The sequence below is a fragment of the Sphaeramia orbicularis genome, chromosome 9 (genome assembly GCF_902148855.1).
Source record: "Sphaeramia orbicularis chromosome 9, fSphaOr1.1, whole genome shotgun sequence".
Classification (NCBI taxonomy): domain Eukaryota; kingdom Metazoa; phylum Chordata; class Actinopteri; order Kurtiformes; family Apogonidae; genus Sphaeramia; species Sphaeramia orbicularis.
In genome coordinates, this window is record NC_043965.1 from 50,155,879 (window position 1) to 50,183,051 (window position 27,173).

Here is a 27,173-nt window from a genome sequence, read left to right on the forward strand (position 1 = left end):
TTCTTTTGGGTTTTTTTTATTTTTTAATCTGCATTTATATCTTCCTTTTGAGCAGAAGTTTTATTAGATAAAGATAAAATCTTTCCAAAAAGTTGAAATTTTCATACAGGACCAAAAAATGTGGGTGTGGTTTGCCTCTGTGTCCCCACAACCCCTCTGGCATGTAGAAGCATTAACGTTTCTACAAAAGTGTTGTTTTGGCGTTATAAAGAACCGTACTAAATTTTTCCAACAAAATTCTCACCAGTAGGCTGAAGAGGAGGTTGAAGTAGTTTCACACATATTGTCCCATTATTCACAATATAACAGGATTCAGTTCTTTCTCCCGTCTTTTTTTAATGTAATCTGTTGAGTTTCCTTTGCCTTTCAACAGGCCTTGATAGAGCTTAGAGTAAGCTTATGAGACTAGTTGAATTATGTCATTGGCCTCTGAATGACTGCAGCTTATTGTTTTATGAACTGAAAAAAAACAACCCACGAGCATAGTGTTTGACATTCTTTATTCCATTAATTCAATAAAATCACTCTGAGGTTGTAACTGTTGACTAACTTTACTATACAAAGCACAGCAAGTAAAGTGAAATGTAGTGATAAAGGCTTTTTAAACAGGTACAGGACACAAAAACGAGACAAGACAAAGAGGTGACACAGGTCCAAACTGCCAACAGCCCCGAGCAAACAGGGCCTGAAAAACAGATGTTTAGGCAACTGAGCGTCCAGTCAATCCCTGTGTGACTGACTGGAGTGGTGGAGTCACTTCCACTGTTTGTCTGCTCTGCTTACATGTTTTTAATCCAAGCCATTATTGCATCAGTTGACAGTTTCTGTACTTAACAATGAAAAGTCCAAAAACTGAACCCTTCCCTCAAGCCTTGAACGCACGCATCAAAACCACAGTCTACCAAAACGAGCATCTTCTAATAGTCATATCGATGTCTGCATCCCATAGTGAAACGTAAATGAGCTGACTGTTCAGACAAAATACAAATCTGTCTTCAGAAAGAACACAAAGAGACACAAATGCTCTGTTCAAAAGTGCACTTTATCTGGTCGAGCTGATGGACAGTATTTGGAGACGGTGAGTTTGGAGTGTCTCGGTTCTTTCACTGAATTTTGAAACGCAGTATTGCTGTGAAAACTGTCAATCTAAACATGAACCAACATACAATGCTTGATTTCTGTCAAAGTTTCAGTCCTGGAGGTCGTGGAGGCTGCTGGGTTAAGGCCAAAGGGAAGATGTGTCGCTGAGTGGATCTCTGAGGTGTCGTCAGATTTGGGTTCTTTCTTTTCTTCTCTTCCTGTGTTGCTTTCCTCTCTTTTTTCCTCTCTCTCTTCCTGTCTGTTCTCCCATTCAATATCTTATGCCTCCAGCTCAAATCCCAGACCCACTTTGTGACCACCGCCGTTCACATTCTTCCCGTCGATGAGAGCAGAGAGGGTGAGCTTCACTCCTGCAGAGATAAGCGTCAGATTATGACAAGAACCAACCACAGCTGCACCCAAGCATCAGGGAAACATGGGGATCAGCTAACCTGGCCTGAGAGTCTGTGTGTATCCAACACCAACCAAGCAGGTGTTGTTCACTTTGGTCTGTGGAGAGAAAAGAACATCAGATGAAGTTCAGTAAAGAAGGGGGTTTTTTTTTTTTTTTTTTTTTTTGTATATCTTTTTTTGGGTTCTGTCATAAACAAGCTGAAAGTCTGTAAAGACCTTGGTTTTGGAACATATTCACAGTTAAATGATGCGTGTGTATGTCCTGTTCTAAACTATGCTGCAGGTGTATGGGGGGCCAAACAATGTCCAACTTTAGACGCTGTTGAAAACAGAGCCATCCGCTGCTTTCTTGGGGTTCAAAAGTTTGTCCCAGTTTTGGCAGCGCAGGGTGACATGGGTTGGGTTCTTGGTGCAATTCAAAGAAAATGTGAAATGATTAGATTATGGAATCGAATTATTAATATGCCAGATAATCGAGTAACCAAAAAAGTATTTGGCTGGAGTAGGACATGGTCCCCTTGGGCGGCAGAGGTCAGAGCTGTCTTTGCAGAAGCACAACTTCAATATATATTTCACAACAACCTTTCATGTAGTATTAATAAGATCAGAGCTAACCTAATGTCTGCTTTTGACGAAAAATGGATGAGTGGGATCCTGACTAAACCGAAGCTGCAGACAAAAATTCAATTAAAAAACATATAAAACAGAGTTTTATGTCAGTGCAAATTTGACCAGGAACCAAAGGTCCCTAATTGCTCAATTGCGAACAGGAATCCTTCCCTTGGCCTTAGAAACTGGGAGACTTACCCAAATCCCAGAAGAAAACAGACTTTGTGGACTGTGTGATTTGGGGGAAGTGGAAAATGAATCACATTTTCTTTTGTATTGTCCTCTATATGATGAACTGAGAGCCTCTCTGTTTGATGACATGTTTATCCGAAATCCTGATATGTTCTGGAGCACCGATGATGACGAGATGAAATGGTTGTTTAGTTCTAATGTATATAAATTAGCACTATTTGTTTGGAAAAAGCGGCAGATGTGTTTGTTTAAATAGATCAGTATTTTGTTTTGTTCATATTTATTGTGCCTATTGTCTGGTATTTGATTTTTGGTTTGTATTTTTGGTGTCTTATAAGCCCATGTAAGGGCTGGGCATGTTTTTTATGCAAGACACAATAATAAAAACATTCATTCATTCATTCATACAGTACAAAAATTTAAACAAACAAGATGTCAAAAGGGAAAAAGCATGTGAACATATAAGTTTAAGAAAATAATGCATAGATTTAAAATTTATGATCAGATAATGGAGCATGCGAGTGTGATATCTCAGATACATGCTGAAGGCAGGATGTGGATATTAACCACAGGTCAGTTCTAGATTGTTGTGTTCGTCTGGCATTACTCCAGGTAAATTCTTTGACATCAGGGTTAAAAAAACACCATACATTTGTAACTGACAACTTTTCACTATAAGGTAAAGAGTGGGTTTGAAATGTTGAGTCATATTCTTTCTGGAATTCTATCCAACAAGTCATTGGGAGCATCACTGAAGTCTCCTCCTATAATCAGGTAGGCATTATGATGCTTTTTTTGTAAATTTGTTATTTTGGAGTGGATCTGGGTGAACATGGTTTTAGTTTGAGCTGTTCCATTGTGACTATATAAATTACACAGTATGAAAAGAGAGTTATCTAGTTTAATTACAGAAATGATCCATCTTCCTTCATCAGATGTAATGGTTTCTAAAATATCTCCTAAAAATGTATTATACTGTATAATATGGCAACACCAGCTGAGTGGTTAGAAGCATGACAAAAGTTTGCCTGATTTCCCCATTGAGTTTTCCAAAATTTCTTATCATTTTCACATGAATGAGTTTCTTGTAAAAATATAATATTGGCATTTGTTTTTTTTGTGTAAAAAGAAATAATGCTTTTCTTTTGATGTTGTTTCGTAACCCTCTGACATTAAGAGAAATTATTTTGAGAAAGTTGAACTTAAAGTTTGACATCTTGCATACAAAAGGAAAGAAAGAAAAAGAAGAGATAAGAGTATACGAATGAAAACAAGAAGCTTAATGAACAATAAGCTTGCTACTACAAATCTCAAGAGTTTGAAGAACTTCTGAAAAGATAGGGGTATGGTATTTAACCTTAACTATACCGAGTCACTTTTAACTTTCAAAACAATTGTGTTTTGTAATACTTTTATAACATTTTTATCAAATAAGTAGGATTAAATGACGTATTTCATTTAGCATTTTGTTATCTTAATTATTAATACACATCTAACACAAAAATTTGTTTTCTTGTTCCTTAAAGAAGGTGATGGAGGGGTACTTGGATGCAGTTACATCATTTATGACATAAATATGATTACATCAGTCTGGGTCAGTGTGAGTTCTGGGAGTTCTGACTTCATTTCATTTCCATCATTTCTTTCTCAAAATTTCACAGGTTTAACATTAAGATTGTAAAATGAATTTAACCCTTTCATACATTAATTATGAGAACATTAATCATGATTTTTCCCCCGTTTTTATTCCTCTTTAGGCCTGAAAAAAATGCAATTAACATCTTTTTATGAACCTATTTTTCATGGAGCTGCAAAAATGTCCACTCAAATGGATATGATGCATTTACTTTTTGAAGCAAAGAAACATGTATTTACTGATATACAGTGAAAACTATGAAATATAAACACTTTTAATGCTGTTAATCTGATGTTCTCTCATATTTAAACCTACTCTAATGCTAGTTATTACTCACTTCATGGAGATAATATACAAAAAAACCATTTTGTTAAAGAAAAAATGATAATTGCAGTCTAATAACAACTGATTTACACTCAAACATGTTACTGCAGATCCGGTTTATCAAGAACAGCAAAGTTGCATATGCATAAGTGTCCACTGTGTTGGCTGATATGGAACTAAAACAACAAAACCCATGAATATACAAGAGAACAGCTGGAGAAGAACTGTCCATTGTAGTGACCACTATGCATGAAAGGGTTAAAGGTTCAATGTATGATATTTTGTGCCATCTCGTGGGGAAGTTTCAGATCACAACCAAACGTCTACCCTCCCCTCCAGTAAATGTTGAAGTCCCACAGTACAGGTTTTGGCAGTGGCACATGTTCTGCTTTTATACATTTCTTTTTTTCTGTTCTAAATGTTTTTATTGCATATCTAATCACAGAAAAGCATAATACAGTCATTATTTTTTTGCTTTTTAACCCAAACTCATGAACATTCCCACCCTGATGCACCAAAAAAAAAAAAAGATAAGTGACTATAATAATAATAATAAATAAATAAATAAGGGACACAGATATTAGTCACATACTCGTATTAATAAGACTCCTCTGGAATAAGTGAGGGCTCTACCTCTTTTATGTGATACAGAATAGGTTGCCAGGTACTGAAAAACTTATTGGCACATCCTCTTATAGAATATCGGATTGTTTCCAATGTTAAATGATGTAAAAGATCCAGAAGCCAAGATTTAAATGTTGGAGGTTGTTTATCTTTCCATTTGTTTTTATACATTTCTAAGACATTTCTTTAATTAGCAAATAACATTAATGCAAAGTGTAAATTTGTGTCAACAGCAAGACTTTTTGTTTCTGGGATTTTTAGCTTAAGAACATATTAAATCTGGTCCAAACTGAAGCTGTTGTATATGAAGGTGACACACCTTAGCACTAGATACCACCCATTTCAGATCCACCAAACACTACTAAATATCACAATACAAGCTTGAAACGTATACATTGCCTGACTACACTTCACAATTTAACAACGAGGTCACTCAGTAAGAGAGCTACCGTTTTTATTTACGCTGCATTATATTCATTCTTTGTCGTGTCAGCACAATACAACACCGCTGACACCTGACCAAATCACACGGTCTTGGTCTTGAGACCAGTTTCAGAATGTTTTACAGGCCTCCTTGTTTTAGTATTCACTGACAAAAGGGTCTATCTGAGCCCTCATATCATAACAATCTGCACTATTTGAAAAACATGTTTCCCATAGTGCCCTTATGGTATTTCTAACCTGGTCTTGGTCATGACTCGCCTTGGTCTGTGTCAATATACTTTAGGAACAGTGTAGGTCAGGGGTGTCAAACTCATTTTAGTTCAGCCTAATATGATATAAAATGGGCCGGATCAGCAAAATAATATATATAATAGGATAAGAACTTTTGAGTGAAAAAAGTAAAATTCTGTAATGAAACCGTTTAAATCCACAAACTGTACTTGAACATAACATGAACAAATATGAACAACCTGAAAATTCAAAGTGCAATGTTAACAATATTACGCCTTAGTTTATCATTTATACATGTGCCTCACAACGTACAGATCACAGTTTATCTACAAATACACAAAACATTTACTAACAGGGAGAATATTTTTAAAATTCCAGATACGTCTATCACGACATTTCAGGTTATTCACATTTTTTCTAAAAGGCTAGTCTGTAAATGTAAACATTTTTGTGAAATGTAACTTTTTTTTTTTTTACACTAAAACAATGAGAAAATTAGCAGTTTTCATTATTTGTAGGTTATTATGATGGTATTTTACTGGTCTGATCCACTTTAGATTGAACTGACCTAAAATGATTCTAACATCTTTGATCATTAATATCTTCAGTGTAATTTTTGCATTTTACAAATTCATCCCATGGGCCAGATTGAAGCCTTTGGCGGGCCAGATTTGGCCCCCGGGCCGCATGTTTGACACCTGTATAGGTGGTCTTGATTACATTACTGGTTTCATTTACTAAAAAAATAGGACCATTGGCCCTGTAGCTTACCGGCCAAATTAAAAGCTTTGGGAAATGTATCCAGATGCCATTTATTATCACCCAGTTCTGTGTATTTATTCTATTACAGAAATAGCCCATGTTTTGGTCATATTCCAATCAGATCTGTAAAAAATTCAAATTCCAACTTGATATCATTGATACTGATTTATTGGATCAATCCACTTCCTATCTCTTATAATGGGAAAATTTTTCAAAGTCGCACCAACTCCAGAATCAGATCCGGATTGAAATAATTTCAATACCTTGTGTTGACATCATCATACAGAAGCTGTATACCAAGTTTGAAGTCAATCAGAACTGTAGTTTGGGAGAAAAAGACGATTGAAATGTTTTCCCCATAAGAGCCCATGTTAAATTTTCCGTAAGTTCCCGGATCCAGAAGAAGATCCTGATCAGCATGTGGTCATTATGTTTTGCTCATCTCCCCATCAGGGCTGGACTGTAGAAATTTACACTGGATATCATTTAAATTTACTGAGTTATTGCACAGATCCACTTCCTATGTCTTATAATGGGGAAAGTTTTCAAAGTCGCACCAAATCCAGAATCGCATCAAGACTCAGCTAAAGACAAACACATCATTTGAAATGTTTGATGTATATACGTGGGTCAAAAAAATTGATAGCATAACCCTTGAAATTTTGTAGATATTTGAATCTTTAAACTACTACTACCGCTACAACTAGTACATCCTGTGAGTTTAACATTTCTCCCTAGTTCATCTTTGTAGTGAGTAGTGGAAGACTGGACTTTCCAGTAGAATCACCAACACTGGTCATATGGCTCTGGTCATTTATAGTTCTATTGGTGAGACATCTTTTATGACTGTATATGTTTTAGGGGCTGCTTCTTACAGACAGGGAGGCATCCTTATCCAGCTGATATTTAGCTCCAATTCCAAAGCTTGTGTTGTTGCTTCCAGCTGTCCAAGACAGGTGGACCGCAGTCTCCAGGTCACTGTTCACCTTCTGGTAAATGGAACCACCAAATTCTGCACCATCATTACTGAAATCCAGCAGAGACCAACAGTTAAGAAAAGCTGATTGAAAAGCTAATTCTTAGGTTCTTTACTTTTTAATTTAATTATCTTTTTTTTATCTCTTGACTAATAACATGTTGTAACTTACACGTTGGTGTGTAGCTGGAAGTCACCAGCCTTGTATCCCAGGGCAAAGTTGTTCTGGGTCAGTTTGGACTTGGCGGTATCAAACGCCATCTGGTATCCGGCCAGCCAGCCCTCATAGCCTAACACAGCAGCCGTATGGACCGTGGGACCAGCCATGTCGAAGTCCAGGTCACAGCCAACATTGACAAAGTCACGCTTGTAGCTGGTCTTCAGCTTGGCACTCTTCTTGCTTCAGGAGGAACAAGAAGAAAAAGAGTAAATAATTTATACAGCAGTAGAAATGAATTCATAATTAGAATTTACCTGATATACAGGGGTTGGACAAAATAATGGAAACACCTTCATCTCAAGATGATAATGCCCCAATCCATACAGCTAGAATTGTTAAAGAATGGCATGAGGAACATTCTAATGAAGTTGAGCATCTCGTATGGCCGGCACAGTCCCCAGACCTCAACATTATTGAGCATTTATGGTCAGTTTTAGAGATTCAAGTAAGACGTCGATTTCCACCGCCATCGTCTCTAAAAGAGTTGGAGGGTATTCTAACTGAAGAATGGCTTAAAATTCCTTTGGAAACAATTCACAAGTTGTATGAATCAATACCTCGGAGAATTGAGGCTGTAATTGCCGCAAAAGGCGGACCTACACCATATTAAATTATATTTTGTTGATTTTTTAAGGTGTTTTCATTATTTTGTCCAACCCCTGAATGTACGTCTTGTTTTATGACACTGAAAAGGTCTGATCTTACCCAGTGTTTGGTACAAATGATGTGTCCAGACCGAGCTTCAAGCCCTTAGCCAGCTGTAGAGGATACACACCATCAGATCACATGCCTGTCTTTAATTACTTATAGCATTTTCATTTGTTTCAGTAGTTATTTTTATTTAGCCCCCTCTGAAGTTTCAAGACTCGGTATGGAAAACGTGCATATACTCCTGTGCCCACATGACATTTATGTTGGAATCTTTTTTGACTTTAAATTAAAGAATGAAAAGGGCGTTGACCTGGTCCTCCATGGTGATCTCTGTGGTCAGAGTGTTATCTGTGTTCCATTTCTGGTTGAAGCTCAGGCCTAGGTCGCTCATTTTGTACTTGGTCTCCAGGTGGCCTCCAGACTTCCCAGTGTCTGTGTTGTTGGAGCCAGAGGTGGCAAACTCCTGCAGGACAAAGAGGTGATGGAACAGTGATGAGGAGGAGGAAGAGGCGGAGGAGGTGATGAAAATGGAAAATGTGGTGGGAGGGAGAACAGAGAGAAGACACAGTAGCACATTAACGCTCAGCAAAACACACCAGAGGCAAAGACAGACAGGAAAGGGAGTGAAAAGAAGGAAGACAAAGGGAAACAAGCAGCGCTTCTCTGGTTTTCCTCTGCTACACAATCTATCTCAGGTCCACATGGCTTATTATTTACAAGGACTGTGTGCAAAGGGAATTGTACAAAGCTCCAGAGTGGTCATGGATTGGAAAAATCTAGATATATTAAGGCCGTCTTTGAATTCATTTGCAGGAATGAAATAGTACAAAGGCTCCATTGTCTAAGTGGGATGCTATATTTTAAGTGCTTTACACATCGTCAGTTGCACTGCATCCAATCCACATCCATCCTTGAATATCAAGAATGAAGTAAAATTTCAATTAATACTCTCAGGTCATTTGAGATTACATGGTAGTTGGGAGAAGGCAGTGTATCTTTTTATTTTTACGGCACTGGAAACAACTAAAATTGTCTCTTGAAATGTATGTTTTGTTTGGAGAGTAAGAGAGGTAATTAGAGAGGTAATTGTGTGCAAGAATTTACCTACTTATTGTTTTAAATACTGCAGTTAATGCCCATTAGTTTTCAATTCAATTTTAATTAAAAAAAAAAAAAAACTCTGTAGAAACCATGATCTTCCTACGAAATTTCTATGAAAGGGATATTGACAGGCCTATATAATAGGCATATTGTGTACTAGCGCATTGACCCGTGGGGATCCACGGGTTCTAGATGTGGTTGTTTATATGCTGTTGTGTGTTCGTGCATGCTGTACTGTATTTGTCCAGCAGTCACTGCCAAACGTTGACCATAGCAACATGATTGTAAGACTATTGTATTACAAAATTACTAATATCTCCCAAAACGTTGGTCCTATCAACTTGCCGTTTTCTCTAGTCTGTTCCTTGACCAAAAATTCATAAGTATGACAAACTGCAGAAGTCAGCTGCACTTTGAAGGATTAAATCTGCTGTGCATTTGAGCTGAAGATGTATAGAGCCATAAAAACATCCCATCCTGGTTCAGTACTTTATTTTGGCCAAACCCATTATATAAATTATATATAATATCATAGAAGGTGTAGGATCCATGAGCTTTTCTGCAGCCAACCACCAGGAGGAGATCAAGATATTTTAGCTTCTTGCATGAGGACTTGTCCCTGAGTATACAGTCTTCATATACAGTCAGTGTTCACATGAGTCATACACTAATATGATTACTTGAAGCAGGTTTAGTCACCTTCATGGTCTCTTTTGCTGCATCTCACACTTATCTTGTGGTCATGAAATATTAAAACATAGGGACATACTGCATACTGTGGCCTTGATATATACTTCTCCTCTCATCATGACTACTCCAGGGCTTCACAGAGTTATAGTCCGGACTGTGAGGGAGAGGCAGGCTGAGTGTATTTAAAGATGTTGGTGTTAGCAGTGAGGGGGAAAGTGACAATACTGCTGCAAAGACACACCTGACAGAATGCCTGCATATTCTGTCTGCACACAAATAAAACTGGTGTCACTGGAATACCCTGCAGCGCATGTGTGTTTAATCATTACATATGTACACATTCTTTCTTACCATCTGAAAGGACATCCAAAGAGAAAGCAGAAAAAGAAAAAAAGAGAGGAAAGTTAGGGAGAAACCACACTGAATTTACATGCTGCAATGTAATCCATTCAATGCGGAAAAAATGAAAAGCAGCACTACAGGAAGCAGTAGTGGAGCAGCGTTTTTATTTATTTTCAACAAGGCTGGTTTTTGTGGTAAGAAGGAAACCCTGTATGAAAGTGCTCATTATGGTTTTAGCTTAGCAACAGTGTTACAACAAAAGAGAGTGTATGTCTAGAGTGTTGTAAACACTTGGTTTGTCATACAAGAGGTTTCCCAAAAGAAAAGAGTAAAGAATACACCTGAAAATCAGCTGACTCGGTTTTAACGCCAAGTACATGCCATGCAGATAAGACTCAAACTGCTGCAAAGTCATGAGTCACCTGTTTGATCCACACCACAGAGGCCTGAACATCCTGCACATGAGGCTCATTAGCTGGGTTTCCATTACCCTCAGAAATGTGCAAAATGTAAACTGCGCGATAGAAAACCGGTAATAGAAACACCGAAATGTGGCAAAAATTGTCAAAGATCACAAAAAAGTTTTTACAGTCTCATGAGGTGGTTTTTGAAACGTTTCGATGAAGAAGTATAGCGCAAAAGTGCACCAGAAACACATCTGGCACATTTTCTCACATCTGTGCACAGTGGTTTTGCTCACAGCAAACGTCTCATCTACAGTCGTGGAAAAAATTATAAGACCATCAAAAGTTATCAAAAACAATGGTTATGCAATCAAGTACTAACTCCTGTGTGTATCATGTGACATAAACAGACAGAAAAGAAAACATGGAATGTCTAAAAGCACTGTTTTGTCAGTACAACGCCATAGCTATTGATGTAAGAACTGAAGTGATTTTGGTTATTATCAAGAAAACATGGAAAATGGATAGATATCAGCTCTGAAATTAAACTACTATGAGCTTATTTTTGTTGTTATCATTATATTTGTCCAAAAAAATGTACCATTAGTTGTACCTGGCATTAAAATGAACAAGAGATTGAAGAAAACAAGGGCGGTCTAGTATTTTTTTCTGTGACTGTATGACCCTGTACTCAGAACAGGTGGTTCTAGTTTGTTTTGGGCAATAGCCACTCACTTTTGTGTAGGAACTGCTTCCCGAGGGCAGGACAAGTCTGGTGCCACCAGAGGTTCACTAACATCCCACAGTTCATTAAACGTTGCCAGGGTCATTCAGAAATTCTGGATCCACAACTCGTTGGTGAATTCCTGATGTACAGTTCCCTCCCATAAATCCATACTGTGTGGCCGCTGCCATACATAAGGACTTTGCCTTTGGACGATTCTACATTTCCTTCTTCTTCAGCTGAAGACAGTCACTGCAACAGCAGTAGATGAACCCACACTACAGTGGAAACACCGCGGAGGTTTGGAAGGAAACTCAGTGTGTCCATCTTCCTTAAACGAGTGTCTTGCGAGAAGTATACAGTATTTTACGAGAATTACGACATGTCGCGAGACAGGACTTTACTAGAATCACCTATCAGAAGCCAAACACTCTTCAATGGAAACACCCACAAGTACTTTGTCCAAATTGTAGAAATATTGCTTTTATTTCTTGGAAAACGGTAATGGAAACCCAGCTACTGATATGACAGCGATACTTACAACACCACTCTGGGACTTGGTCTTTACGTCCAGTTTCAGAACTCCATATCCTGGGGGAAAAAGAGGGAGAAGTAGAAAAAATAACAGCATGATGCTAAAACAGCTGCAGCACAAATAAACATCCGGCCTTTAAAACAGAACAGACAAAAGGTTGTGTGATATGAGTCTGACTTCAGCACAGCTCCATCCTCAACAGTCACAGTGACAGAACAATATCATACCAATAGTAGAGGTGGTGAATTTAATGACTTACCAAAGCCCTTGTTAAAGATGTCTTTGGCGGACTTCCCCAGGTCTGAGTATGCAGGAGGGACAGCCATAGTGCCTGAGGACAAAGACATGTAGGGCAGGTTCTTATTGACTGTACAGAGTTTTGAACCTTATAGGAAGCTAAGCAGCATGAGTTTCAGAAGGCAAACGGAAATCAGGGAAAAAAAAAAAAAAAAAAACGTTCTTCCTGAATTGTTTGCGTGTCCTAAGACCTTCCACAAATGTAAAAGAACTAACTTAAAAGGAAAGACGCATGATTGGTCAAAGTCTCAGTACATGGACTAGATTATCATAAATAGTTACTCAAATAGAAGAAGTAATTGTTGGTACAAATTAACAATTTCACATCAAAATCACTGAAACAAATAGGGCACCCATTTTTCACAAATTAGCCTACATATTTTGTGAACATTCTGACAGCTGATTAGCATCAAATAAAGTGAAAGTTCTAGTTGTGTGAACTAGCTGCAATAACAGGTAGAATTGGTCCTATTGTTTTCTTGTCCAATGGATGGAGACAGGTACTATTTTCTGCTACAGGTGGGAATAAGTTTTTTAAGTCCGGGTGAGTCACAGCGAAAAGCAAAACAAGAAAAGTCAAATCATTGTCCAGGTCAAGTGACGAGTCAAGTCAGACGAACATCAGACGATCTAACATGAGAAGTCGAGTCATAAATCACAACCTTCCAAAATGAACAGCAATGGAGTGTAATGCTCTGAATCCAAATACAGACCTATCATTATTGTTTCTGTGTTTTTTCACATAAACATCAAACAAAAAAAGCTAAAATAAACCGAACAGTTGCCTAAAACATTCACCGGTCTTATGAAGAATAAAATGAACTATTGTTACTTAGGGATCATTTAACTGTACAATAGACACTGACTGTTGACACTTAATGTATTTGACTGATTATACTTAGTATACAGTCCACTTTTGACAAAGTGAGTTTTGTTGTACAGTTCTCTTATTTATAGTGGAACTTATACTTATTACCTTCGCCAAGGACAGCGAAGGTTATGTTTTCATCAGGGTTTGTCTGTCTGTCTGTCTCTGTCTGTCTGTCTGTCAGCAAAATAACTCAAAAAGTTACAGAAGAATTTTGATGAAATTTTCAGGAAATGTTGATACTAGCATAAGGAAAAAATGATTACATTTTGGTGGTGATTGGGGTGTGTGTGTGACTGATCTGCCTTGGCGGAGGTCTGCGCTCTCTGAGTACTTTTCTAGTTTTCACTGCGTCATACTTTTACAGAAATAACTGACGTGAATACTTCTTCCACAAATTCTGTCTTTATGAATACATCAAACCATGAATTAATGAAGAGGTTTTAGTGCCACAAAATACTGATATTAATATTAGCGATACATGTGATGCGTATATTACTAACAGGCTCCAGGATTCTTCAACAAGTCATGTTTAAAAAAATCTGCTCAATCTGCCCTCTTCTTATGTTTTAGGCAGGATGACCTTTTAAAGTCATTTGGTACAAGTCAAAGTCAAGTCAGCTCAGGTAAACACTAAGCCAGTGGTTCCTAGCCTTTTTTGGCTCATGACCCCATTTTAACATCACAAATTTCTGGTGACCTCAGACATTCAAAACAGAGACTTTTTTTTTTTTTGCTAAAATTTATTTGTTTTTGATCATGTAATAGTTTGCTATACTATGTTGCAAATAAACATTAATTTTAGATGACATTTAGTCTATATAATGTATAAAATGTATGGACGGAGGCAGTAAATCCAGGTGTAGATTACTGCACAAAGTGAGAATTTGATTTTCCTTGGTCAGGATATGTACAGTCAGTCCAGCTTGGATTTACAAGGCTGACAATTAATACTGAAGAAAAAATAACTCAAACTATGAATTATGAAAGAGCTGCAGTATCTGAAACTGACCACAATGAACATTTGACAGATAAACAGAACCACAGTGCTTCAGTTTCAGCTTCAGTTTGTCATGTCTTTTATGGATTGTGATTGTCTCTGTCAACTCACCACATACTTTTTTATTAGTAAGTTATTTATTTTTATAAATTACTAGAGATTTCAGGCGACCCCACTTGAATTCCAGGTGACCCCACATGGGGTCCTGACCCCAAGGTTGAAAAACACTGCTCTAAGCCTAAATCTATGTCAAGTCAAGTCTTTCATTAAAGTTAGTAAAGTTAGTCTCTAGTCCTACGAATCGTGATGTAAGTCTGAATTAAGTCATGTGACTCATTTCCTCCACCTCTTTTTTTCTCCTATCACATTTCATACCAGCTGTAGAAACCTGCATGTGCGAAGTGGTGTTTTGTAATAACCTTCTCACTGGTTAATGATAATAATGATAATGCACATGATGTTCATGTAATGTCTACAATGGTTTGTACTTTGGCCTCACAGTTAGAAGGTTAGACCTGTGTTGAGTTTGCCTGTTCTCTCCACACCTTGTGAGTTTCCTCCAGTTTCCCACGTATACATAGTGACCATGGTGTTGATGAAAATCTGGACTTTGTCCCTGAACTCCTTCCATGGCAGCTCACTACTCCTAATGTGCTAACGCTAACGCTAGGAGCTGTATGTCTTAAAATGGGTGAAATCCAAAGACCAAATTTCCCCATGGGGATATCAAAGTAAGTTAACTTTAATCGTACCCTCAACAGGAGACATGAACTGTATATAATTTCATACAATTAGAGCATCTTATAAGGCATTACAGTTTGTTCTAGAGAATATTTGTCTAAACCCTGACGGAGGAGGTACAGAGGTCAGACACAGACAACTGCCACACACTGAAAGTCTTCCATAAAATAACAAAAAAAGTCATAAACATTACAGTCACTTATTAGATGCCTCTGAAGCTCAATGTTCGCACACAAACAACAGTTCACAAATAGCATTTCTACCAAATGTTTAAAGGTCCAGTGTGTGACTTAGAGACATCTAGGGGAGAAACTAAAAACTGCAACCAACTGAAAGCCCTTTGACACACCCTCATATATGGTGGGTATAAAACCATGGAAGGCTCTCTCTGAAGTCGGTGTTTGTTTTGTCCATTCTGGGCTTTTAGTGAAAGGAATATCATCTGTGGTCCACATTCATATATGGTAAATACTGATAATACAGTTAACATTGGATGGCAGCTCAACACAAAAGAAAAAGAGGAACTCCATTTGGAGCTGTAGAAACATAAAAACTCCAACAATTCTAATTATACTACTAAAGAAAACATAATTATGAGTATTCAGTCCAATTGTTAGCCCTAACCACACTGGACCTTTGAGTGCGGTTGTAACCAGCGTACTGAGGCAGGGCTGCACGAGCTCAGAGACCCTCATCCATCTGCTGGGGTCGGTCTGGGCGCTGGTGATTTGCAGCCCTCCTCCTCTGTCGCCATCTTTAAGCGTATTGCCTGGCATGAAAGCAATTAGCAAGCAGCAGAGGATAGTAAACTAATGGTAGGAGGAGGAGCTATAAATGTACTAAATATTGACGGAGGCAAGCAAGCGATTCAGAAGAAGAATGTGCAACTCTCACACTAACATCCTTATTTATTATGTCTCTGTAGGAAAGCATCCAATACGATAATACAGAAAGGATTCTACATATTTTCCATTTCAAGATTTTTTCTAGATTTCTATGTGAATTTTTCAAACTATATATGTCATCTGGGTCCAAATAGCTACGTTTTTTTGTTTTTTTTAAAGAAATAAATAGTTTTAAAATCCAACAGGGGAAGAAGAAGGTCTATGTATGTGGACATACAAATATTTTTCCATACTAATTTTTTGTTTTCTATACTTATGCAGATCTGGAAATGACACAAATCAAGTTACATACTGTTTTTCACTGCGTGGGAACTCTGTACTTTGCAGAGTGAATGCAGCAGAGCTAGTGTGAGCAGTAGCAGGTTTGGTTAGTCAGCAACTACCAGTCCTACACATCTCTGCAGTGCACCAGGCTTCAGACAGTCATCAGGGTCCCCTGGGTCAGTGTGTGTCTGAGTGTGTACATGCTCTGTGTATATATGAACACATTTTTGACAAGGTGACTTTGCAGATGTAGAATTAAGATTATTCTGCATTGACTTATGAGCTGTCTTAATGTCTTGCTACTTACATGTTTAATGCAGGAGATGCAGACAGGCCTCTGGTCAGGGCTCAGTCAAAATAAATTTTCATAATAAATGTCATCATTATGTCTTTCAAGTTTGAAGGCTGATTTTTGCTCCCTTTAATTCAAAGTGAAACTAAAATCGTAAAGACACAAGAAAAATGTATATGTTTCAGATGCCAAATTCAAATGTCAACCCATATTTTATGCTGTAATATTTTAGTTTTTTGTGATTAAAGGTATTAAATTCATATACACTGGAGCTCACATGAGGTTTGTAATGGAGTGTGTTTTCAACTGGTAGCTGGTCATCAGTTGATATTAGCGGACTGCAGTTCTAAGCTAACAACCATTTGTTGCCTACCACAACCATAGTAACAGCCTGTACAAGGATTTATGTAGGACCACAGTTGTTTTTTTCTTTATACCTTTCAGCACCTTTACCATACCTTTCTCTCTGTTACTAAATAGTTAGTGTTAGTTTGGAAATGAAGTCCGCCAACTTCAACAGGCAATCAACTCGCATCATAAGACAGACTCCAGTAAAAATGTCGCATTAGCATATGTGCAAATCTTACATATTGAACCTTTAATTGAAAACGTGCAAAGATAAAAGATGTGATCTGGGTAGGATCACACAGCTCTGCTCTATCAGCTCATCAAACTGTTGTCACTGGAATCAAATACAGTGGAAATGAGAGGCTAAAATAAACTCACTGTGTTCTGTCTACGCTTAATGAATGTCATGCAGCCAACACTCAGTCCAAGGACCCTGAGGATGCGTCATCTGTGTCTTTGCACACACACACCCCACCACTCACCATGTCCCTTGGGTGCGTGGTGCTGACATGTCGTACAGGGGCCTTTGTTCTCTGACTGCTTGCCTTTTCCTGTCTTGTCCTGCTGCACCACACTGCCCACTCCTTGCTCTGCCATGACTCTTTAACAGGAGGGAAGGGAAAGGAGGCACAATAGAAACTTTGCCAAGTTGTGTTTCTCTGCTTTGACACCAACAGTGCACAATATGTGGGATTGTATAAGCTGCTGGGAATATTAGCATGCAGAGCTGGTAGCCTCCCTAGGCAGAGAACTGGACAACTCCTCAGTCACATGGAACACTGTGTCCATAGGACAGAACATCAACCCATTTAGTGTGTGTTTGACACGTGAACATGATAAGGCCTTTGTACAGATGTGTGCATGACACACATAACATACTGCAGTCTGTAAAAGATAAAAAATCCTTCCTAGGTGTGGGGAGTTTGTTTAGAAATTAACGATCTACTAAAATGCAGCATACTGCAATAAATAAATAAATAAATGGTTCTTCATAAGGCTGTGTGGCATGACGGTACAGAATATATCATGTGAAAATGTCTACTACTCCATGCACTGCTCTTGTTTAATTTGTTCTGTCACAAATCACCAGCTATACAACTTCTATTTCTTGCAGTTTGCTATGACAGTGCTTTGTGTTGCTCCACATGGTACAGGTGCAGGAAGGAAATGTGCAACACAACGACACAAATAAACATGGAAGAGAGTGAACGCCATGTGAACAGGAGAAGGATTCAACCCAGTCAGAACTAAATGAAGAACTCACATCAAACTGTAAAATATTGATGTGACAATAGGTGCAATTTTATTCAGATTTTCAGAGTCAGTAACAAAATGAAAATTATGCAATTGACAAAGTAAGACCAAAATTATGTGGAAAATGTACCTTAAATATAGTTTGGTAATAAATTACATTGATATGAAGTGTGTGTTGTCTGCACAGCTTTCCTTAGCATTAGCTATCACCATTTCACCATATCACCACTGTCTCTGTTGCATGCACCCATGATAACAGTCTGTACACTGATTTCTGTGAAAAACAATATACTTCTTCCTGCGTTCATCAGCTAAGTATATCAGCAACAATATGCAACACTTACTACCATTAGCTTAGAAATGGAGTTAAGGTCAACAAATGACCAGCTACCAACACAAACATACCATAAACACACACCAGTGTTACATATTGAACATATAATATTTTATACTTGGTTAATTTTATATATTTTAATGGTTTGTTTAACAGGAACACTGCACATTAACAAACACTGCATGTAAATGTGCATTGAGTTCGCAACTTAGCAAGTAACTGTTGTTCTAATTAAATGCTGAGTTGAAAATCTGCTAAAAGGTCAGAAAATCAAATATGAATACTTTGTATTTCTTAAGCATGTAATCATAAAAGAGGTTGTTTCACGTGGTCATTTTCCATTGGCTGATTATCAGTTAAACTTACAGAATATGAGCTTTAATATGATATGTATTGTTATCTCAATATGGAGGGACTTATACCTGATAAAAGTCATCAGATTTTACTCATATCACACATCATATAGATATGGGTTTGCCCACAGACACTGTAGACTGTCATTCCTTCTCATATCTCAGCTTTGAGGGTTAAGATCCTCATTCCTCTCCTAAACCACCTCACCATGAATCTGTGACAGTATGTCCTGTCTTATTGTTGCTCTTCATCTCTCATTTAGCTGAGCTGTACTTTTCTGACCACATGTCATTCCTGATCTGTCTTTGTCATTTTACCCAACACACAGACGACCTTCCCTGACACACTACCTCCTCCAGCTTCCATTTTTGTTTGACCCTTTCCCTCCTGGCCTTCATCCCTCCGTCTCAACATTCTGCTCTATATTTAGTCCAGATGAACCTGACACTACAAAACATGTGACTAGGGTTTCAAAACAGGTCATCATCCAGGTCTGGCCTATTAAAACTCCTATTAAAATGCATGTGTTTGTACTGCACCTCCGACCTGTGTTTCTAGTATATACAAGTACACACACCAGTCCCTCGTCCTTTAACTCTCAGTGGACCCACAACCGGGAAGCCGAGCTCAAAGGTCAAATGACAACCATAAACAACATGAGCGGCAGAAAGAGAGACTGCTAACACAGAAACAAGATGGTGGTGTCTGTGTTGAGGAGTGGGCAAGTTAGTATTTACACATTAAAATAAATATATATACATATATCTGACCTTAAATTGTATTGATATGACTCTCCTTTAGACATTAGGGGTTGCTAATAAATGAACCAATAAACCTATATATTGTGATACTATATTAATTCTCTACTGTACTGATTTTTACTCAGCGGTTTATAGTCAAATATTCACAGCAGGTAATTTAGTACATATTGCTCAAAGTTTCCGTGTTGCGCTGTTACAGGTTTAACACATCGATTAGCTATCTATAAACTTTTAAACTTCACTTTCAGACCCAGATTGTTTTCACAATGAATACTTGAAACAGTAACAAGCTAAACATTTTACTCATCAAACATTAGGATTAAGTAGTTTAAGTTATTCTCTGGCAACTGGACCGCTGTGACTGCTGATAACTTAGCTTTTATTTAGCCTGCCTACTAGGCCTGCCCGGTTTTTATGGTGGATTTTAGGCTTTCAGCACATTTTATGGACATTTACAGGCTTAAGTCACTGGATATGGTGCATTGTTGCCTTAAAGAATCTACTATTCTGCTCCAATGTAACAACATAAAGTAAAACAGGAGGTGCCATAACTGAGCTGTTAGCATGAAAAAAGTACATTTTTAATCAAATTTAATACATATGGCAGTGTGTTAGTGACAGTTTCCCTAAAGATTTATGTAAAAAATAAATAAATCACAATATATTGATATATATTAGTATATATTGTTGCTCTGTATCAGGGTATACCAGGGCATAGTGTTTCACTGCTAATGCACAGCTTTACTACAAAGAGAATTCAAAGGATATTGGAGTTGTTTTTCATGTATGCTTTGATGAAGGACTTAAATATTGTGCAAAATTGGACTGAACTGGGTAATGTAGACATTATTGAGCAGTAATAACATGGTTATAGTTGTTTTGTCTATTGCCCTGCTGCTCAGATTGAACTTGAATAACAAAGGCAGTGTTGTGGAGTATTTACAACTTTTCCACTTCCTGCAGCTTGAAGAAATTACTTCAAAGTTGGAGTACTCTAAACTGGGACTGCACTGGTCAAAATTATATCACAGTTTTCCATGTCAAGTGTCTTTTGCAAAACAAGTAAGTATTGCAGACTGAGTATGTTAGGAGTTAATACCTTGTCCAGATACTGATCTGATCTAATCCTCCTGTTGCTTCTTGAGGGTTAGGATTTGAATGTGTCTATATTATGTACTGACAAATAACTTCTCTAATAGATTAGTGGTTCAAGGGTCTTTAGATCTTTACAAATAAATATTAAATTGTACCATCATGCAATAATAATAGGTTTGTCCAATGTTTTACAAAAAAATGAATAGCAAAATGTATTCTCTTTGAGTACTGCTTTAGATCAAGGGCGTGCCATCCACATTGTCTAAGCAACATACACTTCTGCAACCCCTCTCCAATAAATTATTTCTTGAAATTTTGTTACCACTGTCATAAGCCTACAGTCATTGTAAAATTATCCAAATATAAAAATGTGTAGCCTATACAATGATTTTTTTAAATTTTTTTTTAAATCTTTTTTGGGTTCCAGACAGATTTTATTTTTCTATCTGACCACAACAGGAACAATTTCTGACCCATGCACTGGATAAAAGGCAAAAGCAAAGAGCTCATTTGTTCTGCTGATGTCCTTGTTGAACTAAGGGGAGAGACAGTTATCCTGGCCTGACATGAGTTAATTACATTTAATTTAATTATTTAGAGTTGGAAGGTATAATAAGGAAGGTATTGTACTGAATAATGACAATAATGAATAATGTTAAGGCACTGAGAGGGAGTGGCAAGAGTAATAAAAACAAAGTAAGGGTGAGACTTATTTAACTCTTAAGACTAAAAAAAGAACAGCCATTACCCTGGAAAATGTATGAACGTACTTAATTTAAACAGACTGAGGTTGGACGTTTCAGAGTGTGGTGTTCTGGAACAGTTCAGACACAAAACCCAAACCTTTAGTGTCTGTGACAGGAAGCCCTTTAACTGTTTCCTTCTTTGTGGTTTGTTATAATCTGGGACCATATTTTTATCATCAACTATATGTAAAATAGATACAAGCACTGAGATATTTCAATGTATAGAAGAAATAACATGCGGCCCTGTCAGCCACATAACGTGTATATTTCTTGACAGCTGTTGACATGTACCGTACTTTCCGGACTATAAGCCGCTACTTTTTTCTCGTTTTGAACCCTGCGGCTTATACATCGATGCAGCTCGAGTATAGATTTATATAGGCTAACGGCCACCAGGGGGCGCTCTAGCAGGAAGCGCAAAAGTGAGACAGACAGGAGGAAGAGGTGATGTGGAGAGGAGAAGTTTTAATCTTAACTTTTAACAATCATTTTGTGTGTTGTGCACAAATCCTGGTCATGGAAAACACATGAGGAAATGCATATTTTGCAGCTTTTAAGTTAAAAGCAATCGATGTGTCTGTCTAAGAAGGAAATAGAGCTGCTGCACGGAAGTGCCATTGAGCAACAACGGAGGAGAGACGCAGAAGGTGTGTGATGGAGACCTCTAAGGCTGTTCAACTCCAACACTGAAGAAGACGACTGCAGTGGTTTCAATGAGCAGAAGTAAGATGAAGATAGAGATCATTGACTTTTCTGGGTTTTTTAACCAGCCGTGTTACTGCTGTTTTACTGCCGTGTTACAGCCACTGTTTGGAAAAAAGCAGCTAAGGTATGGAAATAAATATTTAAATAATCTTTCTGTTTACCATCTTTCTGTGTAAATATCTCATGTCACAACATGGACACCTGCGGCTTATAGTCAGGTGCTGTTTATATTCCGGTGCACCTTATAGCCTGGAAAGTACGGTATACGGTTTCTTTGGAAGCAAATGAAAGCTACTTTCCCTATATCACTCTAATGTCTATTTTCTTTTTCAGATTCAAAGAATTTTCTTTTTGCAGTAAATTTTTACATTGGATTTCACTCATTTTTCTATTATATTGAAATATATATTGTGTTAAATTTTCATCTTGTCTGATTTTTTACGGCTTTTTGCATGTTTTGTTCTTCTGTTACTGATATTATAATATAACACAGATGATTTCTGAGTAATATATCTCGTACTGTTGAGGCAGAACATGATGATAATATATTGTATTGAGAGTTGACCCCACTGCCCCAGGACAAACCCAGGGATTGTCTGAGAAGCTTATCTTAGTCATGGGATGTGTCTTGATGACAAATACTCCACTTTGTGACCCAAGATAAGCTGTTATTCTCAAAGACAGTTTGGGTAACTCCCCTGGTTCAGCCTTTCAGTTTTTGGAGTTAATCTTTTCATGAATTTCAGGCCCAAGCTGACACATGTTGCAACAGTTTAGTGCATAAGACAACAAACTAAAGAGCTCAACCCTAAGAGTCACTGACAGGGTGGAGCCTGATGGTGACTGACAGTGGCACCTATGATGGCGTAAACACTGGCACCACCACTACAGAGACTAACCTTTACGCATGGGATTTGCTTGGGTGTTGGGTAACAGTAAAATGTAGTACTGTTACATGGAAGTATCCATGACAGTTTCATGCTAATGAATCCAGTAGGGCTGGGCAATATGGAAAAAAAATCATGTTTTTTTTTCATACTTATGTATCACGATATAAATCAAATCACTATTTTTGTCAAGCTTAAATTTTCCGCTACTCATAAGTTAGTTGTGAAGACATTCGAAGGTTATTTTTGATTGAAATATGATTTATTTTCAGTCAGAGGTTGAACTTGACAGATGTGCTGAAGAACATTATACAACTGTTTCAGATCAATAACAGGTCCATATATTTAAAACTAAACTAGAAGTCTGAACAGCAGGAGAAAATGTTCAAGTTCAAGTTTTAAAAGAAAACACAAATAAAACAGACCATTCAATTTGGTGGACACCTCAAATCAATAAAATCTTCATTCCAAAAAGGTTTTTTGTGGAAAGGCAAGTGTTTGTGTTCTTCACAAAGGCTACATGTATTTGTTCGGTTCACCTCTGTATTATATTGAAGGCCCCAAACCAAAACAGCTGGGTACAAACGAGTGCAACATTACACCCCTACTTTTCACTAACCCAGTCGCCCAAGTTCTCGGTCAAATTCTTTCCCAAGGGAACACTCATTAGCGTGTGCTGCGGCTGTTCTTACGCCTGTGCTGTGTGCATCAACCTAACTCCAGCGTCATTGGTTCGGTGCGGTGCTACTTAATTATGATTGGCTGTTTTTATGTCTGTCAAAACATGGACGAATGAATTCTATTGAAATTGTATCGAGCATGTCTCATATTTCTATAGACAAAAAGTTATTTCGCGATATATATCGTTATTGTTTTATCGCCAAGCCCTAAATCCTACTTTACAAAACAAACTATAAAATTGTGTAAAAGGTCAGTTTGATAAAGCACATGGACCACGACTTCAGACAACATGAAACTCCCCAAGTGTATGTGTGTGTGTGTGTGTGTGTGTGTGTGTGTGTGTGTGTGTGTGTGTGTGTGTGTGTGTGTGTGTAACATAGCAGGAGGAATGTGGGAGTGTGAGGTAAGGTCAAGTGTGTTCAAGTTCCACTAAGTCAATTTATAGCTTGAACCTAAAGTGATGTAGTCACTCCATAGTATGATTTAGTTAGCAAAGCCTTATGCTATATTACACATAAACATCATACGGCACGCCAGTACAGACTGAACTAACGAGGAATGGAAAGTCGAGAAATAAATAACAAAAAGGAAGAACAACTAAACGTAATAAGTAAGGATACGCCGATCTGATACCAGTATCAGGCATCGGCTCCAATACTCAGTTTGTGTACTTGTTTTCGTACTTGTAAAAGTAATCCGATACAAATACACTGATACCACTTATGGCCGTTCAGTGCAGCAGGTACGAGGAGGAGGAATAATGTGTGGAGATTTTTCAAAATAAATGACGGCGATAAAAGTAACGCTGACTAAAAGTAACGCTGACTGCAAGTAATGTTAAAGACACAGACAGATACAGACGCAGCGTTATGTCCGTCCTCTGCAAACATTCCATCTGTTTTCCAGGTTCTTCTGGATGCGTACCCAGACGGAGAATACCAGCGGGAACTGTGGAGGTAGAGGATCTGTTCAAAGAGCCACTGTGTGAGTTAAAAACTACTGATATATTTATGACAACTACCCAGGGCCGGGCCGGAGGTATGGAGCGGTGTGGACCGCCGCCAGCGGAAGTGAAAACAAAACTTAACGCTCATTTCTCTTTTCTCTACCTCCTGAAGCTAAGCTTTTAAACCTTACCAGTGAAAACGCTGCTATATTAGTATCACATTAGTGTTGCCTCTGTCGTCTCCATGTTTGTTATTACTGACTTGCTTCTTCTTCTCAAAAAATGTTCCTCTTCTTTGTGGTATTTGTCCAGTATGGTTAATTCAGAGCGGCGCCCCCTGGTGGATTGATTGAGAAACTCTCATTCCAACACATTAAATGTCAGTAGCAGCACTTTGCTCCAGTCAGACTGATGACAATGACAATAAAGCACATTTACAAAAGGAACTAAGAACTGGAATGGGATTATTAAGTACTCGTATCGGTACTCAGTATCGGCAAGTACTCAAATGTAAGTACTCATACTCGGTCTGGAAAAAAGTGGTATCGGTGCATCCCTAGTAATAAGTGATTAATGAATAAAACTTGTGTATTCAGTCCTGTTTCTTCATCAGGCTGAGTTTGACCTTAAAGAAGGTTATCATGACAAACATAACATAAATGTCACAATAAAATGCCAAGTTTCTATTGAGCTGATATTTGGTTAAGAGTTAAAGTTGAAGAAGATGAAGAGTTACATTCAATATGTAAAAGATACCAAAAGGAAGATGATATTGAAGATTTAACAAGACAAAAACAAAAAAATATCTACAAAGACGAAAACAATAATACACAAAGTAAGAAGCGGAAATGACATAAAGACTTAACAAGACTATGGTACAAAATGATTTCACCATAATCATCACTGTTTTGTCACCCAGTGAAATTTCTTCATCAGCTGATATGTATCACATGTACAGGTAAGTTTTTACATCTGAAAACAGCTGTACACTCAAATAAAAATAAGATAAATCCACAGGTTTGGTTTGAAAGCAGTGGACCACCAGGATCTTCAAAGAGTCACCAAATAAAAACAATTTTGCATAATGTTTTCAGAATCTGAATAATACGTTTTATTTACAGCCAGTCTACATCTGAATCAGGCTGACCTTGGTGTCTGGTTTCCCTCAGAAACTCTCAGTGTAGGTCACTGCTGCTGCTCTGTCAATATGCACGTTGCGTAATGACACCGAGGGTCGTGCGTAAAGGTGGCCTATCCCAGATAAGGTGAACCTGGTTATGCATCTGTCCGTGGACGTTGATTTTCTTCACAAACATCCAGATAAGACGTTTGAGACAGATTTGTGGGCCCAGAGGCGCAGAGGTGGACCCTGTCCCACAGACACATGGGACAGGGTCCACCTCTGGCTTTCATTGTTATTGCGTCAGCAGGACGTCTGTAGTCTGCTGGGCTAAGAACACTGCAGCAGCAAACTTTCCAAACCTCACATCCATTCTGCTTCAACTGTTTCATTTTAGAGGATGGACTGCACAGCTCAAACATTCTGCTGCATGGAATTTACACTAAACATCTGCACATTTCCTGTTTCCATGTCCACTTCCACCATCACTGACTAACACATTTTTTTCTGCTGTTTATCTCTCGGTTCAGGGAACAAACATAGAAACAGTGAAGTTGCACATTTGGTAAACTCATGTTCCAAACAGGCCCAGGCTGGTCTACAACACACACCCTTCACTCCCAGCCCAGTATGTGGGACTGACAGTCCCAGCTCATGCACAGAAAACCAGTCCAAACTACACGTTCTTCCACTGAAGCCTCCTGGACTACAGTCAGCTGTTTCTTACCTTTATTTCTGGACGGAGTGTGCAGAGTTTGGTTACGATGTTCCGTGCAGCGGGGCACAGTGAAGGAGAAAGCAGAGGCACACGCACTGCGCAGGCGCAAGGCACAGCTCCGGCCGAGGGCGGGGCCGTTGTGTAAGTGTCATTGACAGAGCAAGACGGAAAACTTCAGACTTTATAGAGGTGGTTAAAAACTAACTTACTAATAAAAAATATATGGTGGGTTGAGAGACAATCCCAATACATGAAAAACATGACAAACTCTGAAGCTGAAACTTGCGGTGGCCCAGAGGTGCAACAGCCCAAAAAAATTATCCACTATAAGAAAAAAAGAGAACAGCCCAAAAAATTATCCACTATAAGAAAAAAAAGAGAACAGCCCAAAAAATTACCCACTATAAGAAAAAAGAGAACAGCCCAAAAAATGATCCACCATAAGAAAAAAGAGAACAGCCCAAAAAATTATCCACTATAAGAAAAAAAAGAGAACAGCCCAAAAAATTATCCACTATAAGAAAAAAGAGAACAGCCCATAAAAATTATACACTGTAAGGAAAAAAAAAGAGAACAGCTCAAAAAAAGTATCCATTATAAGAAAAAAAGAGAACAGCCCAAAAAATTATCCACTATAGGAAAAAAGAGAACAGCCCAAAAAATTATCCACTATAAGAAAAAAAAAAAGAACAGCCCAAAAAAATTAACCACTATAAGAAAAAAAGAGAACAGGCCAAAAAAATTATCCACAATAAGAAAAAAGAGAACAGCCCAAAAATTATCCACTATAAGGAAAAAAAGAGAACAGCCCAAAAAATTATCCACTATAGGAAAAAAAGAGAACAGCCCAAAAAAATTATCCACTATAAGAAAAAAAAGAGAACAGCCCAAAAAATTA

At 37.9% G+C, this 27,173-nt stretch overlaps 1 protein-coding gene across 4 annotated transcripts; it reads right to left on the minus strand.

The window, feature by feature from the left end:
- Positions 1-483: 483 nt before the first annotated feature.
- vdac3 (voltage-dependent anion channel 3) lies at positions 484-26,386 on the minus strand. Of its 4 annotated transcripts, XM_030143648.1 has the most exons (11): positions 26,285-26,366; positions 17,157-17,275; positions 12,219-12,290; positions 11,966-12,015; positions 10,306-10,308; positions 8,474-8,626; positions 8,218-8,270; positions 7,465-7,692; positions 7,192-7,342; positions 1,533-1,590; positions 484-1,451 (listed from the first exon to the last, which is right to left on the minus strand). In XM_030143648.1, exons 2-11 carry the CDS (start codon positions 17,269-17,271, stop codon positions 1,360-1,362), a joined length of 975 nt encoding a protein of 324 aa, XP_029999508.1. In that variant the 5' UTR covers positions 17,272-17,275; positions 26,285-26,366; the 3' UTR covers positions 484-1,359. The 4 variants fall into 4 exon arrangements, with proteins under 4 accessions (XP_029999508.1, XP_029999510.1, XP_029999509.1 ...); XM_030143650.1 differs by lacking the exon at positions 17,157-17,275 and having other exon boundaries at positions 26,285-26,386; XM_030143649.1 differs by lacking the exon at positions 10,306-10,308.
- Between the last annotated feature and the right edge of the window lie 787 nt (positions 26,387-27,173).

What these genes read in the sequence shown, in the direction of transcription:
- vdac3 (XM_030143648.1), bottom strand. Translation starts at nt 17,271, where the DNA reads ATGGCAGAGCAAGGAGTGGGCAGTGTGGTGCAGCAGGACAAGACAGGA. An exon ending in CATCTTTAACAAGGGCTTTG is followed by an intron (nt 12,016 to 12,218) that starts GTAAGTCATTAA and finishes TTTTTCCCCCAG; the next exon opens with GATATGGAGTTCTGAAACTG. An exon ending in TTCCAGCTACACACCAACGT is followed by an intron (nt 7,343 to 7,464) that starts GTAAGTTACAAC and finishes GCTGGATTTCAG; the next exon opens with TAATGATGGTGCAGAATTTG.